At 39.1% G+C, this 18,579-nt stretch overlaps 1 protein-coding gene across 11 annotated transcripts in view; it reads right to left on the reverse strand.

The window, feature by feature from the left end:
* FAT3 (FAT atypical cadherin 3) overlaps window positions 1-18,579 on the reverse strand; it is a 420,625-nt gene that overhangs the window by 89,506 nt on the left and 312,540 nt on the right. For 8 of the 11 annotated variants that reach the window (XM_066989896.1, XM_066989901.1, XM_066989898.1 and 5 more), the window contains 2 exons: window positions 18,376-18,444; window positions 9,293-9,432 (listed from right to left, as the gene is read on the reverse strand). The exons of 1 other annotated variant lie outside the window; for it this stretch is intronic. In XM_066989896.1, the coding sequence (XP_066845997.1) occupies window positions 9,293-9,432; window positions 18,376-18,444 (209 nt within the window). The remainder of the gene's footprint in view (window positions 1-9,292; window positions 9,433-18,375; window positions 18,445-18,579) is intronic. 2 more of the 11 variants (XM_066989902.1, XM_066989899.1) reach the window with 1 other exon arrangement.

The raw sequence follows: 18,579 nt of genomic DNA on the forward strand, positions 1-18,579 counted from the left end.
ACACAATTTCCCCTTGAACACCTACTCGTTTCCTTTCCATTGCAGTTTATGAATGGCAGGACTGTTGCTAAGAATGTGAATGAACGCTATGCCATTGGCTTCTTTAAACCTTAAGTTAAACCTTACAGAAATGCAGAGAGGGGAAAGGCAGCCAGAATAATGTTGCTGCCTGCTACACCCATCACAGTGTATCACAAGCTATCCCTGGTAACTAATAAGAATCACTATTTTCCGAGCTTTGCCTTTTGACAGTTATATTATGCAATGTCATATGTGTGTGGCTCTGATGAGGTTTTGTGTTTTTCACAACTGGAGGAGTCACACAGTGGTGAAAATTTGCTTTCGAGACTCTGTATGCTGTAGGTTACTTTGGGCAGCACAGCAGCAGAACCCTTGAAATAGTATCTAATACTGAAAGATGCAATGCAAAGAGCTGCCTCTTTTTCAGTACTGAAAACAAAAAGTATCCTTTGTGGAATATGCCCATGAAAACACACCTGATTTTATAATGAAGGAAATGAAACAATCTTTTTATTCAAAACAATTGAAATGTCAAATAGTCCAATGAACTGCGTGGGAAAGGCTGTGCCCAGGACTCTTCCCTAAGATTGGATGACTTGACTCATCTCTCGTAATATTTTCTTGGTTGCTCTGGAAAGTACCTGGCTCATTTTTAAAAATATACTTTATTACTTTGCTTGATCAAGCCCTGTAAACCTATACATTCTTAACGGAAGAAAAATACAGTTATACTTTTACTACAATATTGCACAAACAGATGTTGGCCTCAGAGAGAAATGAAACTTTAGATTTCCCTGATCTTGGAAGGGTTTGCAGAACACATTACCAGAAGGAACATGAACAATTGCAAGCAGCAGTCATAATGAACTAGCCTGGGAACTGTTTAAAAGACAGCTGAAATAAAATGTTCTGTAAGTTAAATTGCATAGGACTTCAACAGTGCATTCCATACGATTTAATTTTCAGCAGATTATGGTACGCCAGAGTGAAGCAGGGAGAAACCTATATTAAGTAATGCTTCAGTCTTGGACAGATAGCAATAAAAATGGGGTGAAAACATACATTGCTGGGACTATAATAATGATAAAAAGTTACAAAGCATTTTATATTTTTATCGTTGTTATACAACATATCAAGGCATGTTTCCGACCTGACTCAGAAGAAAACAAACAATCAAAAAACCCCACATCTGAAAAGGATGTAAAGAAATGAGTTGTAATATATGAAAGAAAGACTGAGAGAAAAATAAGACTCCGTCTCTAATGGGACACAGAGCCAGTACTGAACAACTTTTGTTAGTGTAAGGAAGGGACATTGAAGCAATCTGAGCTTGGGACAATCTGATTATTGTTTTTTAGCATTTAAAGGCACCTTCTCGAGCAGTTTTGATACCCTCAGTTCTTGCCAGGTCCCACTGTAACATGGGCAAATTATTTTACTGCTGCATTGCTAATATAGAAAACAAGAAAATACATTTCATTGTACTTTTAATTGGTGGCCAAAAGCTCTGTTATATATTGTTTTATATATTCTAACAAAGAAGGAGAGACTTTTCAGTTGGTTTTGCTGGAAAACACCGCAATTTGGATTCGGCAGATGCTATTACAGCACGGTCTACTTTGAGCAAGTAAGCTGCCATCTGGGGGACAGGCTCCTATGTGTGAGCTTGTTTTTAACATCGCTGTGTGCAAGCTCAAACTATTGTGTGAAAAGAAAAAAAAAAAAAAAAAAAAAAAGGTAGAGACACACAGCAAAATGTCTTAGAGCTACTGCTAGAGCAGCGATGTGCTGTTTTGTTACCGTGTGGTGTGCGACCACCCCAGTGTGAGGTTCGCTTCCCATTATACCCAGTGCATTTTGGGCTCATTCTGGCAAATTGTGAAAGCAGAGAAAGGCATAAAACTTTATCCACCACAAAGCTTGCACCGTGACTGTGCAAGCCAGGGCTCTGTGATTTATGCCTTTAAGAGACTGTGTAAACTAAACAGGGGAGGACTGGATCAGCGTCAGAGACCAGGCATAAGCCACGAGGCTACGGAAACTAGTGTGAATTCATGAAGCAGCACTTCTTCCCACTGAAAAAGGCATAAGCTAATGTCCTGACACAAAGATACAGATCATGATGGTGCCTGGGGAGTGGAATGGATGTAAAGGGGAAAGATTAAAAATGAGGTCACCAAACTGTGTCCAGCAAACTTACAGGGAACTATGTGCAATGTTGTTTTGATAGTTTGAAGAACAGAACTTATTTTTTTTATTATTTTTAATTTCACTTCCTGCCTACTGTAAAACTGATCAAGTGCCTGTTTAAGTGGCAGGCGTTTTACTACCTAGAGATGACAGCATTTTAGTGATTTGTCAAGTGATCCACATTGCAATACACAATATTTATTACATACTCTGCATTTCAACAGCCACTTCCATCTGGAGATGAAAGACAGTGGGTTAGAGATGCTAATGAATAAAGAGGTCATTACTGATTCATAATTTCTTCTATCAAAACAGAGTTAGAGTATCTCTCATTTTCGTCAGTCGTCCCTCAAAATCCCCGCGAGTCAACTGTGATTTTAAGGTTGTGGTCTCTCCTCTCCTGGGGCTGGGGTGGGAGTAAATCTTCCTTGTGACACAAGGAAATCAGACTATATAAGTGACTGCTGATTAAAGTGTTCTGTCAAACCCTTCAGCTATAGAAAAAAAAGTAACTCTATGTTCTTCAAAATTTGACAGTCTTAGGAGCTACCTGAAATCAAATAATGTAAAATAGAATGGAACTTAAGGACCATTTAGAGTAGATATTAGTCCTTCCGTCCTTATAAAATTTTGGCATCGCAAGTGACTATTATTATCCTCATCCTGTACACATGAAAACACTGCCTGACAGCGAGGCTAAATGATTTATCAAAGCCATGTGAGAAGTAAAAGTGGGGAAGAAGTTCAGGGTTGCATTCTTAGGTTTATTTTTCAGCCACCCCACTTTTTGTTAGTTCATTTTAAAATTCCACTTTCCTATGCAGAAATTTCTTGCCAGGGCAGCATGACTTCTAGTAAGGTGTTATTTAAAAAGAGGGGAAAAACTTTTCTTTTAATAAAGGACAAATGTTACATTGACACGAACACCAGGCTCATAGAAAATCAGATCCTACAAACATATGTGAGGCTGAGCAATCTGAATTCCACCAGCTCGTTAATATGAGGAAAAGTTACTCAAATTCATTTAATGGTTGCCAAACTTAGGCATAACATCTTGGTACTACTGGCAAACTTCCCATTGACTTTACAAAGGCCGCGACTCTGCTCCTTGAAGCTTTAAGCTTTAACCAGCCTGGAACATGTCTTTCAAAAAAACACCTAAAGTCAAGTCTTTTCCTACCGAAGGCACTCAAAGACTCACAGAGTATGTATACTTTCATATTTTCTTCAGATTTATTTCCAAATGGAAGATAGGGCTAGAATGAGCTGTGTTGCATAAATATTTATTGCTCCATAGGTGCCCAAGTGTTCAGCTGTGACAATACCCATTCTGCAAAAGCAAAGACAGGTTATAACAGCATCTGAGAAGGTGACGAATGGAAATGTTTGCTATTTATTTGCTGCTAAGTAGGGATTCCTCTTGCTGCGGACTTCGCAAGGTTACTGACTAAAACACTTTCCACAGACAAACATTAGCTGCGAGTCTTTTTTTTTTTTTTTTTTCCATGCTCATAAAGCAAACCTGCAGCAAAGCAGTCTCTGCCCAGTTCTCCTTGAAAGCTCGGATCTGTTCCAGTACATGGCGGGCTCCAGAAAGGCAGGCTTGCCGATTGCTGCTTCCATTGTGCATGGCCTAATTTATAGTCCGAACCAGCGCCTCGCTATAAAAGATCTGCTTCTCCCCGCTCACTTCCTATTTCCCACAGTTAAAGCAAGTTTCAAATAAAGGATTCACAGGCCTCCAAGCTTACAAATTAGGCAAAGTAACACTCAGAGCATTTGCAAAGATTTTGTATTCAAAATGGTAAGTGAAAGGCCTAGAGAAACACAATCAAATCAAGGCAGAACAAAACCTAATGCAGGAAGTCTCTCCAAAGCTGTTTTTAATGTTGCCCATCACAAATACCTTTGGTTTAGGCACAAACGTATTTGAGTGAAGACTGGATACGTGCCAGGAGCTGCTTTATAGGCATTTGAAGCTGGAAGAATCTGCTTGGCTAATTGCTTGGTCTGGGCACAGTGTTGTAATACAACCTATTAAGTGCCTGAATTGCATAAACTCAGGTTACGCTTTTGTACGGGTTTTTGAAAACCTATTTTGATTTAATATTGCTTTCAGTAGTGTTACCACACAGCTTTATTTGCTACTTCCTGACAAGTTTGTCTCTCTCCAAGCCCCAACCTTAACATAAAAATGCAAACAGTTTCCCTGTGAACCTCAATGGGTTGTTATTTATACTTCACCATGCTTCTTGTGTTATATTAAAATAGGGGGAAAAATCTTTGTTTCCCAGTCAAGGCAGTGCTGAGATTGCTGCATGGGTCAGAAAAAAAAAAAAAAAGGACTGGGATAGTTCTAGCTTGGAGGAAGCATTCAACTGAGCAAAAGTAAAAAATTGAATGGAAACACCACATCTTCTTGTCCATCCTATAAGGATCCACTGCCTGCAAGAGCACTGCTCAAGGTGTCTGTCTTTGGAGGGGCGATTTATTCAGAAGCAGTCGACATCTCGGCATATTCCCACTCTGCTGGAGATGTATGAGCAAAAATGCTGAATTTTGAGTTTTCTGAGGGCTCAGACTTGTTTAACAGCTGCAGACCCACCAAAGGGCCGAATGTCACCATAAAAATGCCCCTTGTGCTCTGATGTCTTATCTACATACTGGTCACAGTCCTCGAAGAAGCACTTTTCACAGTTTAGTTAAAAGAACCACCTTCACTCAGTGTGACTGATCAGCTCCTTGTTGTTAAAAAAAAAAGAAAAAAAAAAAGAAAGAAAAAAAAAACACCTTATAAAGAAGATGTTTTCTGACAGGTGAGAGCAAGTTTGCTATCCTGAAACTCGCAGCTAAAGATCAATCCACAGCAAAAGAATGAATAAAATTCCACAACCTTTTGCAAGGAGAGACAGGGGGGACAATGAGCAGTAACTTCTCCCTCCTGCTCTTTCAGCCTGGCTGGCTTGCATTGAAGGCACTGCAAGTGACCATGTACTGATCTTCAAATACTTCTCAGAGGGAAGTGTATGTTCCCCTCCGAGTGCCCACGCTAGGTGAACTGCCTCCACCAGCAAATAGTGAAGTTTGTAGTAACTGAAACTGAGGCATTTTTTGCCTGCAAGCTTGGAAGCATCAGGCTTCATGCTTTAAAGCATTTTTTTTTCAGTGTTAGGATGATGAGAAACAAGGAGGAGGCAAAGAAATATATGAAAGAAGACTGTCTTTTTTATATAATATTGTGACTCCAGGAGTTTGTTCTTCAAAAAATAATTGCCTGCTAGTACAAGATTCTCCATTAAAGTGAAAGATATCATCACTTAGATGATCGCTTCCTGGTGTGCTGTACTTTTCTGGGTATTTTAGCAGTATGCATTATTAAAAAATAACCACTATTCCTATGCTATGCTTGAAAGTAAAGGATGTGAGCTGTCCAGTGGAAAAAAAGAAAACCAACAGCAGCAATTTTGGTATAAACCTGAGTCATGACCAAGAGAATCTCTGATGCTACTTAGTCAAAGTTAGTCAATATTCTGGCAGGAATGGGTGTTTAGATACCATTACACTGGTTTCCTGCTGGAGGTTCCTCTCTCTGCTCATGCAAGGACAAAGGCCCCCTCCCACCCTGCTGGTGGCAAGGAGCAGGCTGCTCAATGAAGATGTGGTCCCAGTTCTCACCAGCACGTGGAAAGCAGAAGCCCTGTCCCCCATCCCCTCCTCAAGGCCAACAGCTCGCCTGGCAGCTGCAGGAATCATGTTTCACAGGGATTTAGAGCCAACGTACACGTTCAGCCTTTCATAAATTACCACGTGGCCTTGAGCAATGATGAATTAAGCTAAGGGGAAAAAAAACAAAAAACAAAAAACACAAAAGCTCTCCCCGGCTTATTCCTGACTTAGGCTTCCTAGAAGTTAATCAACCTGACAGAAGCTTTGAACCCACACTCCAAATATATAAATCAAACCAGTCAACATTTCCTCATCTTCATCCTCCCCCATCGCCACCGTGCTGCTGCTCAGAGCACGGGCAGCACGGTGAGAGGCAGCAGCTCAACAAGTCCTGCTGCTGTGCTTCTCACCTGGGAGCTTGCATTCCTTTCTGCTAATCGCTCCCAAACTGATTACACCTTCGGTTACAAAGGAAGTTGGTGATTTTTTTTTTAAATGTTCCTTATGTTCTCTTCACCTCTTTTCACAACAGTGAACTGTTAATACAACAGATGTAGCTTTTAAATCAAAATCGTTTCCTCCCTCTGATGGTAGAGCAGTGAACCATGTGTGCAGTAAGGCACGAAGGAAGCAAACATTTTATCAGAATCCAAGGCGTGCAGGAGCATTGCTGAAGAAACTTACGCAGGTCCGTGCCAGGGATCATGTTACTGAAGCAAAAATCTTTGGCATTTTTACGCTGTATTTTGCCACCTCCAACTGCGTAGCAGACAAAAGGCCAGAAAGAGATAAAGGGGAACAGGTGGGGTGGAATAAAAAGCAAGACTGTTCCATTTGGCACGCTGATGATCAGCTGTTTCACAATGAACCACTGCGCTTTTGGGGGGCTTTGTATTATTTGATTGCTGTACAAGTGGATGAATTTATACATTTGCTTTCCTACCACTTCCTTTTCTACCGTATCTTTTTGCAGCTATAGTTAGAAATGCAGGTGGTGCTGTGCACATGAGACAAAATAATTCCGAGGTCATTTTACCGGAACTCAGAACAAGGCCACTGACAGCCATGAGCAGATGCTTTTTTGACACTTGCTATGACACTTACTATGACATTACTTAACAGTTTTTAATAATTTTTTCTAACAGGAAATGAAGATGAATAAGGTCACCAAAGGCTCTGAAGTACAGTCGAAAATACAGTCTGAAAGTTTTGTAGCATGGAGAGATAATTAGGCAGGCCATCGTTCTGGCAGGTTTGAGATAATGATTGCTTCTGAAATCTCTGTTGTGAAGAGTAAAAGAAACAAATTCTCAGATGTCGTTCAGGCCACAATTAAATCCCCAAACAGTACCCATGTAGAGAGAAGGAAGTGGAGGGAAGAAGGGCTTGTACCCATCGCTGATTATCAAATGCTATGCTATTGCAATCTTAGATCACTATCTTACATTTTTAAAATAGGTCACATCACTGTTACAAAGAATGCTGAGGCTTCTTTTAGAATGCAACAGCTTTGCTGAAATATGTTTTTACCATATGTTTTAATTAAAAATGTAGGGTTTTCATCAAAATAGGTTTTGAGAACTGTCACAGGGGTCATTTTATTAAATCATAAGCAGCAAAAACAAGAAACAAAATATCCATGAAAATACAAATTATTTGCATCCAGCATGTTTGAAATTCCCCCTGCTTTTTAATATTTGTTTGGCTGAAATATTTGCAAGAAATAACTGTTGTGTTAGGGACTCAACACCCCACTTCTGAAATGTGGCCTGAGAATGTCGCCAAGACTGAAAAAACAAAACAAAACAAAAAATTACTCAAGGGCTGAAGAAACTGCCTTATGGAAAGAGAATGTAAAGAGGTCAGTCATTCTCCTTCGCTTGTCTGCCAGAAGACTGGGAGGTGAATTGACTACTCTGAGTAAGTGCCTTCCTGGGGAGAAAATACTGGTTTTTAAAGAGCTCTTTAATCGAGCAGAGAAAGGCATAACAGGGAATACAGGCCAGATATAATCAAGTTAAAAAATAAGGAATGTTTTCAGCCGAGAGGCAATTAATTACTTAAACTAACAGGGAAAATAGTAGATTTCCTGCTACTGAACTTACTCTCAACTGATGTTTTTTTATCAAGACTGGATTATCAAGAGAAGTTATCAGATAGGGATAATTAGATAGAGATTTTAGGGTTGGTTATAAACAAGAATTTGGATTCAGAAAGCACTAAATGATTTAACGCTCTCTTAGGAATGTCAGTGTTGTGACTCAGTGCATACAGATTTATATCTGAACCTTTTGAGCAAAAAGGCAAGGTAAAACAGAAGAATCTGCCTGTGAATGTATATACCTATATAAATAAAAAATGTTCAGGCCTTCCTTCTGCATTATCATGTAACAAATCACGTCACAAGCCTATTTTTTTATTTCCTTTATAGACCATATTTAAACTGGGACTCAAGACTGCACACAGGTGTCTTGTACAAGCAAGTATGTGTCTTTCCCTGTGTCAAATAATATTCAGGCTATAGCAGACTTTACATTTGGACACTAACTCTGATGTAGGATTTCAGGCTTTAGCTAACCCATACTCCACAACCCCACCTATTATTGAAGGGTTTTGGAGTCCCCCCAGCACTGCCTGGACTGATAAGTCCCTGTCCCTGTGCCATGACCATCATTGTGTCCCAATTCTAGAGTGGAGCAAAACGGTCAAATGTGCCAACCACCTTCCCCAAACTGGTTCCCACTGAGCAGACACCCAGGTTGCGTGTCAGGATCTCCCCCGGGGATGCGGCAGAGCCAGCATTATCCCAGCCCTTCACATTTATCTGGCCTGACTTTTTAATTGCTGAAAGGCACTGACCCTGATCAGAAAGACTGGTTTTAAAGGGTTGACTGGGGCTGTCCCCCAAAAGACAATGTAATCACAGGCAGTGACACTAAAAGGAGAGATCCTTTAAATTTTAAGTGTCCCCTCTGAACAATTTTGTCTCTGAACAATTGATTTGGTGTCACACATTTGGGTCTTGGGAGGATGAGAGGTATAAACTCCATTTAATACAATCAATAGCAATATTCCCTAACACCACAGAAGCACTGTTGTATTTTGGACCATTATGCGGTGATACAATTGTCAAAATCTATCATTGCTGCTGGTGATAGGGACTCCCTCAGCTGGAGGAAGGCAAATTACTTTTGTGTGAGCACAAAGAGGACAAAAGAAGAAATACCGCTTTGAAGCATTCACCAGTCCATTCTTTACAACCAGATGGAAAGGCTCTGAAAAATATCCCCTCCATTAGTTAACAGTGGTCTCAAAGGATGAGGTTTTAGTTGAATGGCAAAATTATTAATTTTTATAGCATATACATTCCACTAACAAATGAAAAACTTGCCAGAAAAGGAATGTGATATTCTACCTGAGTCGTGGCAATGTTTGTTCCATCGGTGACTTCCACAGTCATATTATATATTGACCTCTGCTCTGCATCCAAGGGCTTTGCAATGACAATAGTGCCCACTCCCTTCTCCGCGTCGAAAGAACTATCGTAATTCCCTCCTAATTGTTGCACAAAAATACAATTAAATTAGCCATCTCTGGAAAATTTCCATCGCAAATGTTCCTAAAAGTGGGCATATCTGTTTACTGGCATCCATCTTAATGGCTTGCCTTAGCATACACAGTACATCTACTGATATTTCTTTGTTCGTAACTCATTTATATTTCAAAGCACAGTTTGTATATTGGAAAGCAGATATCATTAAAATGCACTGCAAGAAAAAAATCTAGCTGTATATTTAAGTGAACCATAACTGAGTCTATAAAAAGAATGCAATGGCTATAAGCCTGTAAGATGTTGCCCTTGCAGTTTGAGTAATGAACAAGCACAATAATCTTTTTGTATAAAAATCATTTTAAGATGGTTTTGTTCCACAAATTTTATTTTCAGGAATTTCTCACTGATGCTTGTGGGTGCGAAGACCACTAAGTGAGTCTAAAAATTACAATTATAACCAATTTTAAAAATGCAAATAGAGATTTTTTATGTTAATTTCAAGGACAATGAAAATTACTGGCAGCAAAGGTCACATTCTACTAGTCTTTTAGGAATTATTTAAATAGATCTGACAGGATACACATCATAAATTCCTTTCCATTAAAAAAACCCTCACAAAGCACTGTTCTGAAACTAATATCCCCTTATCCTGTCACACACTGAATGATGCAGCAGTGAAAAAACCCTCCTGAGTCTCAGGTAAAAGAAAAAAAAAAGTAAAAGAAAAAAAAATCTATTAAAAAGTAGGAGAAAGCCATAAATAATTTGAGATTAAAGGGTTACAGGATTTCTCAGCCACAGCTATAGTTTATAAATTAGAACCACTCATTATGTTCAAAAGTAAAGCATACACTCCCTGCTGCTAAGCTGCTTCTTACTCACTCAACTCTAAAGTGAAATTTATTATGAGTTGAGTCTGTAATTTTTGGAGGCTGGGGACAGGGAGAGGTGGAACACAACACTGCTGACAAACGAACTCTTAAGGTATATTCATCACACAGCAATGCAATGCCACTAGCTACAGACTCTGACGATCCAGTTCTGCAAAGTGGTAAAAGGCTTTCAAGTACCACTGGCAATAAAACTTGTGTACGAGCTGCTGTCTTGGCATTAGATCCACAGGTAGAAAGACATCTCCATTCCACTGACTGAGTTCTTATGCAAAATAAATATATATATATATATGTAGTTACTGTATTATCACAAAATGTCTATCATTTTAGGGCTGGAGACAGAGAAGAGGAGGGGACAGTTTTCCTTGCTCTGCCTTCAAGTCTTATCAAGCATGGTTTGCTGATCAATAACCATACTTATTCTCAGAAATAGTCATGCATTTAGTGAGAGGAGAAAGGCTTTGGCATTCCAAGAAGTTGCAGATTTAGAGGAATAACTGCAGGTGAACAGAATGAAATTGCAGCCCCTAAATACTTCAACACGGAGAAACCTTCACTTCTCTCTCCCTCTTGCTCAAGTTACTGCAAAGAAAGTGTAAGCTAGAAGAAGCACTGCTTTGTCCGTATCTGCCTTGGAAGCCATTCAGGTAGGGTGAGAAGAAAAGGGGAGAAGGAATAAGAGAACAGGTGATCTACGCAAAAGAAAGGCAGAACTGGTGAACTTCTGCCCTTTGAAAAAAATCCAAATACGATTTCAGACGTGACATCAGGCTTCCCTATGCTGAATATATGTATATACATATTTATAGCTCTGAGCCTAACAGATGCTGTTGTGGTTCTCCAAGAAAATACTGACACTGGATCTGCAGTGATTTATGGAGCATAGAAACATTGCTTATTCCCTAACCTCCTTCTGCAAGCCCAAATTGCATATTTTTTCTCGATTGATATATATATGTTTAAAATTATTTGACACTAGGAAAGAAAAGTAATTGTCCTTGACATTTAAGCAATACTAAAGTATTTGGACATTGATCATACGTTCAGGTTTTTTTTTATTATTATTATTATTATTTTTAAAGTTAGTCTGGCAGAAAAAGATGTCATCTCCCAATTAATGTTTTAAATTGATTTACTTGAGAAAAACTGTACCAAGAAAAGTTAACGCTGAAAAAGCATCCTTTGAAGAAGAGAGTTTGAGATTCTTGCGAGGAGATCTTTGCTGAAATGAAGCTAGCCTTGGGACAGTAGGCACTTTACAAAGAGAACGTTTCATGCTGATAACCATGAAAATAAAATGAAAGCCTATACTTCAAGATGCATAATAACCATCTTAATAAGCAATCAAAAATTATATGCTATCAACTGGCATACATGTCCAAAGAAACCATGCCTTTAAAAATTCCAAGAAGAGAAAATGGAAGGATTAACAGTAAATGTTTTTAAATGCCCTTCCTCTATTGGCTTATTGCAGGGTTTGGAAGGCACTGTATGTGTGTTGCAAATACCCCAACTTCTTCAAGACACTTTCACAAAATGTGGTATATTCTTCCCATAAAATATGAATTGAATAAATCATATGGTATATTTTAATAGACCATGGTCTACTGTTGGCAATGAAGAACCTGCCAAATGGTTGAACTCATCTGGCCTGGGATATTGTGTCCTGCCCCTCATCTAGAGTACTAGAGATGGTCTGGAAATACTTTGTACTGCTCCTCAGCTTTGACGCACCCTCAGAACAGAACCTCATATGATGAATTCTTCTGAAGTTACACTGAAGTATAATTATCGAATTAGGCATAAATGCTAAACTGTAAGTCTTAATAAATGTGTAAAGTCTGTGTAAGGCCTGTTTGAAGCCCCCAGAGAAGCACTCAACAGAATTATCTTTGAAAGATGGGTGCTGAAAGGGTATAGACAGAGAGGAGTCGTATAAAAAAAAAATCAGGACTTTTTCTATTAAAAACTAGTCCAGCTGAACTATTCTGGGAATTGCATGGGAAGCAACTTTCTTCCAAAATGTGCTCACATAGAGGACAGAGGGCTGAGGCTGTAAGAGGTGACAGCTGAGGAGGTGTCAGCGTCACACATTTCTGGAGTACTGAGTATTCTGTGGCCAGTTTTCAAAAGCATGCTGCTGTGTAACTCCAAATCCTTTTGATGCAAGTTTATTTGCATTGCTGTAAACTTCAGCAGTATCAGTTTTACCAATGTTACTATTGACCATTTAACAATTTCTTTGATCACAATCTTAGGACGAAAGCAGGCTAAGGATGATGAAATTTCATTCATCTGTTCGGTTTTATTAATGTGAATTTATATTACTTATTCCATTTTCTAGCACATGGCACATGCTTTCCTTTTTATTATCTAGAGAAACCTGCTTTCAAATACAAAATATGTAGAAGCTGTCTTTGCTAATGTGCTTGCAATTGCATTAGGAAAGAAATATTTCAAATGAAGATCAAACACTGTGAGTTCCTTGGCCACTTTGGGAAAATCAGTGATAAAAAAGGCAAGTTAACTGAACGGGCAAAGTGGCTATTCAGGTTGTCCTGAAAGGCATTTTAACACTGAATGACTTAAGAGAAATTGGCTGTTGTTGCCAATACATTGCAGGCTAAGATGTAATATTGATACATCTTCAATATAGCTTAAAGAATTCCCTTAAAATACCCTGATAAACTGAAACCCTTAGGGTGGGAAAAATCCACATCTAGTTGCAATGTCATCTTTAGGTGAGACTGAATATTGTGTTTGGATGTTATAAATTAATACAGAAAGTGCTTTGTTTCTCTAATTGACTGTTAAGATTCCCAAAGACAGCTAGCACAGATATTTATGTCTACACTTCGGACATCTAAAGTGAAATGAGATGATTTCTACCCTTACTTTCTTGAGATTGATCTTTATGCTCTTGCATAAACTGTGGAAGCAGTAAATTTCCATAACTAGGAGATTTTTATGTTATCTGAAAGCATGTTGTCATTTATATAGTATTTTCCAATATAACTGTAGCCAATTCCAGATGTTACCAACTCAGGACAGCTGCAGAAGCAGCCCCTGGTACGAAGGAGCTTATTTGTTGGTCCTTGCTACAGCTTCATGACTGCTTTCCAGCGCAGCCCTTATTTTCAATTTGGGAGATGCTATGTAGCATGTGTAAGAAGGAGGTATCAGGGAATTGAACCTGAACACCTCTGATTCAACAGCCTATCAGTTGTGTTCTTGGTTTAGAGTAGTGTTGATTACATTTTTATGACTGAATCTGGAGTGTCACCTTGTTTCTTAGCTCATTTCTGGGCTTCATAATCACTATCAGCATATTTTTCTTCTGAGAAAAAAGTCCATGCTAGAAAAATATAATTTTCCTTTTATAAAAAGAGATGGCTAAGGAAGAAAAAGGCATTGAATCTTACATGACTAACAGGAGGGGATCTTCTGATGTCAAGCTTACCACACATTTGGTGCAATTTTGTCAAGGAAAGCTTCCTGAACTGTTAAAAGGGATTTCTAATGGGATTTCTAGACATCAACTAGCAAATTTGTGTAAGGAAAGATACAGTGCAGCTACCACTATACCCTTTTTGAATTCAAGAAAAAAAAAATCATTTTCATGCATATTCTGCTTGCATTTTGATTATTATATTTGCTGCAAGCAATGAAGGTTATTTTGTAGTGCTTGTCCTAGATGGAGTTTATTTTTGGTAGGAGGCTGAGCCTCTTTATGTTCCTATCAGCTGCTGATATGCTGTTTTAGACAGGATTATCCTGCTGTGAGAAATCATTTCCTCCTCTGAGAAGAAAACATGTCAGCAAACCTGGAGGAGTTGTAGGCAAATGAGTCCCATCTGAGGGCCTTTCTCCTTTTTTTCCAGTGGAATGATCAAGAAGAGTGGGACTGAATATACACCTGAGAAATGTCTGATAACCATGGAGATTCTGAATTGCTGGGTCTTAGATGCCAAGATGAATCACTCTGAATTCTGGAGGAGGACATCCCCAAACCAAGACTCTTCCTTCACTGGCAGTTAGCAAAGAACGTACAAGCTAAGGTACTTGTTCAAATGTAAAAAAGCCAGGATGTATCACAATCTTCACACAAGTCTCATTTGGCTTAACATGACAGAAGAGTGGAGGAGAAAAGAAATACAGGAGATGACCTAATTTAGAGAATAGTGTTCTGGGACAGCTTTTCTCAGAGCAGAAAGGATTCTTACTTGTCTTGCCCCAAAGTAAACTAACAACACTGAGGACACTGATGATAAAGTGGGTCTATTGCTACAATTCTCACGTTGCTCAGAGAAGAGACTCAGAGGAAAATACAGAAAGCAAATTCACCCTGACTCTCACGGACAAGTCTGAAGTGCCTCTAGGATTTCCAGGAAAAGAACCAATGGCCAAATTTCAAATATTTCCATTTCCAAAAGATAGGAAATAAACTTAACGATTGCCTTCAGAAATACTCATTTGACTACAGACTTTTGTTAATCACAACATAATACATATTAGTAACATAACATGCAAAGATTTATTGTCTTACATACTATATCACACTAAGAAGAAGAAAATACTGCAGAGTTTAAGTTTTCAGAAAGATAAAACTATTGCAAGGAGAGTCAAAGCTCTGGGTTTGCTGCTAAGAAGCCGAAGGTAAGGGCAAAAAAGCAGAAAATAAATCAGAAGGTATATTAGCTAGTTCTCAGAGAATATAATTGAAAGGAGGCTAGGGAGGTACATGTTTTTGATGTTAATGAAAATTTGCAGAACTGTGAATTATATGGACTATTAATTAAAATTAATAGATCTTAAAATTATTGCCATTTAAGCACCCTTGATAAAAAAGTCCAGATGTACTTTAAAAATTTGGCTGTTTTATTAAGGCATGGGCTGGAAAAGACAGAGGGAGGCCTATTTGAAGAATCAGAGAGATGTTGTGCAACATGCTACTTAAGCAAAAACTAGCACCATGCAGCTTAGCTCCAGTGGTCAAAGTAATCATCACACCATTTCCACCACTAACAAAGGAAGAAAGAGACAGAGGGCTCAATTTACCTGGGAGTAATAAAGATGTCATGATTTATCTCGGAACTTCTTTTAAAATTAGCTTTTTTTTTTTTTTTTTTTTTTGAAATGACTGAATAAATTTAACATAACTGAAACAACCTGAAACACTCATGTCTTTTGCATTGTGTGATCTGCATGAACTGAGAATGGCATTGAATGCATTCTGAAAACAGAAAACTGTAGTGACATCGCAACCATTCCCAATTAAACAACAAAATAACCAACCAGTCCTGTTTGTCTCTAGTCTCCCTGTCTGCAAGGCACCATTCCCTATCTTAGAGGTGATTAGCTGAAGAATAAGCAGTTATTTAAGATGCATACAATGTAGGTGCAAATTAGATGCTGAAGTTAGGCAAACAGCATCCTAGAAAGCCTAATCTTCAGCCACCCTTCCCCCCTTCTTTAGCTTGGAGAAAGTGCACGTTACGCATTAAAAAAGAGGTCCTCTGGAATTCCAATGCCCATTTAGTTTGAAAAGGTCATAAACATAAAGGTCAAGCTGCAAACTCTGTATTAAACCATGCCTCTACATAAGCCTTCAGGGCTTTTGTTGACATTACTGTGAACTGTGCACAGAGGTCCGAAATCACAAAATACCAGATGGAGTAGGATCAGGTCTAGGTTTTACAACAGCATAGAAACTCTCTCTTGCATCAGCAGTCCTGTAGAGCTTTCCATTTCCTAGAACTAACTTCTACTAATAACCTATGTCTTTCACCGGGCTTTTCAGCCCTAGACACCACTGTTAGAATCACTGCATCACAGAATGGTTTGAGCTGGAAGGGACCGTAAAGCCCACCCAGCTCCACCCCCCTGCCATGGGCAGGGACACCTCCCACCAGCCCAGGTTGCCCAAAGCCCCATCCAGCCTGGCCTTGAGCACCTCCAGGGATGGGGCATCCACAGCTTCTCTGGGCAACCTGTGCCAGGGCCTCACCACCCTCTGAGGGAAGAATTCCCAGTGTTCCTCCAAGAGGAAAGTATTGATATGATATGTCTTTTTTTTTTTTTTTTCTACAGGATGATATTGCAGAACAAGAAGAATAAGTGTTCTTGATACTGACACTGACTAAAGGCAGCAAAGATAATCTAAACATGAAATGCTATCTATAACCCTCTCAGGGTGGACTTTGTCTTTGCAGCCTGTATGCAGAGCGTCTGAACAACAAAGTCTTCTGCATGCCTGGGATTGCTGGCTATTCGTATTGCAGAAACGCGGGCTGTTGCTAGCGCTGTTGTTAATAACAGCAGTAATATTTAATGACAACATTCATATGGCAACAGCACCAAACTGGATGGTCAGGGTCATCGATTTCTCATTAAGTCTAGGGGAGCTCTGTCTCCGTGACCCTCTGCATCGTGCAGCATCAGGAGCTATAGCCTATAAGGAAACCATTAGCATTGTTTGAATAGCTAAAATTTAATCCATTTGAAGTATTTTAGCCATAAAGGTCACATTAAGTGACAAATTAAAGGCTTAAATTTCATTATGTTCTTCCCATCACCTCTGTTTGTGAGGCAAACGTGAAATATTATTATAAAGTGTTGCTAGATTGCAAATGAGTCTAACAATGTAAAAGAAAGCAGCTGAAGAACGGGGGCTTCTCTCAGTGCTTAACACAGGCAGCATTTTAATGAGTTGGTGAATTCACCAAGGAAAAGACCAAAAGGCTGTGAAGGGCAGAGGAGTCCAGCAAAAGGTTCAAATGGGAAAAAAGTGTCAATAATATCAATAAAGATGGATTTCTCCTGGGACAAAAGTTAGGGTCAGTGAGGAAGAAAAAGGGAATGTAAACATTAGCTAATAAATTGCATGCAGCATACTGAAACAGCCAAGGGAATGGGATGGAAACAGTAGGAAACATATGCTGTCCTTCCCCAGAGGCTAGCAGGAACCCCGGAACATGATAATAGCTTTGGGTTTAATTTTAATGCTGTTGGCACCAGAAACCTTGCTACAAATTCAAAGAGGAAATGCAGCTGCTTCTGCCTTTCATCTGCACAAATTGGCAATAAAAGGTGGATGAAAGTGACTCTGACAGACCCTTTCTCTTGTGGTCCTCGCCCTTCCTGTTGGCTAAACCCATCCACAAATAGCTACGCTGAAATGGAAGCCGGGCTCAATCCCTGCAAATAAAGACTGCTGATGCACCCTTTCCACTAAGTCTGTGGCAAAAGCCTTTGTTTCTCTAATCTTTCATATAGTATTTGCTTTATAACCCTTCATTTAAATAACACCACTTTGTGCAGACAATGTTTGACATCCCAGGATACACAAACATTACCTACAAGTATCTGCAAATATTAAATACCACTGTAACTTTGCAAGGGTCATTGTGCTGCTGGGGGAAGTCTCGATTTGGAGATCTTTTATTTTAAATGACATAACTGAATTAGCAGTAGAAGCAAGGAAACCATGCTTAGAAACATGGATTCCTGTTTCTCCACTGCAACCAAGTGAGACCCTCTATTCCCTGTCTTTCTGGCAACTACATCCTTAACCGCATTTCCCTGGGATTTTAATACTTCTATGGCTTTTCCTCTGCTTTGCTAAGTATACTTCTCCCTCCCTATTTTTGTAAGCAATTTTATGTGAGGCAATTTTGTGGTTGAAATCTCACATCAAAACACATTTCTCTTTTTCAGCTTGCATTCAAGACAAACTTTTGGTGGCTCCATTTGTAACCCATATGTTGATGCATCCCATTCTGTTTCACAGTTAAATGGATGGCACTGGACTGTGAAAAGTTTGAATTAATTATTTGTGATAAACTGTGGAAAATCCGTGAATAAAATGATAATAATTGGACACAAATACGGTAAAAGCTGTCATAGAAAGAAACGCAGCACATCCATGTGTCGCATTGCATCCTGTCACAGGCACTTATGAAAGATGTAATATAAATTGTCTCAAAGAACTTGCAAAAATAAAAGGCAGCCTGGATAGTTGTATTTTAGCAAATGTGTTTGCACTAAGGGTACCTTCTGTTGAACAGTTCTGCCCACAAGCTGTCTGTAGAATATAGAACATCTCTCGAGCATGCTTGCCACCTTGAAGCAGGGCAGTCGGAAGCAGAAAAAAAAGAACAGAATGCAGAAAAAAAGGTGAAGAAAGAGAGAAATGAGGGACAGCAAGTCTAAGTACCATAAATACATTTAGAAATGAGATTAGCAAAGTATGACAAT

Source organism: Anser cygnoides, chromosome 1 (genome assembly GCF_040182565.1).
Source record: "Anser cygnoides isolate HZ-2024a breed goose chromosome 1, Taihu_goose_T2T_genome, whole genome shotgun sequence".
In the NCBI taxonomy this organism is placed as follows: Eukaryota; Metazoa; Chordata; class Aves; order Anseriformes; family Anatidae; genus Anser; species Anser cygnoides.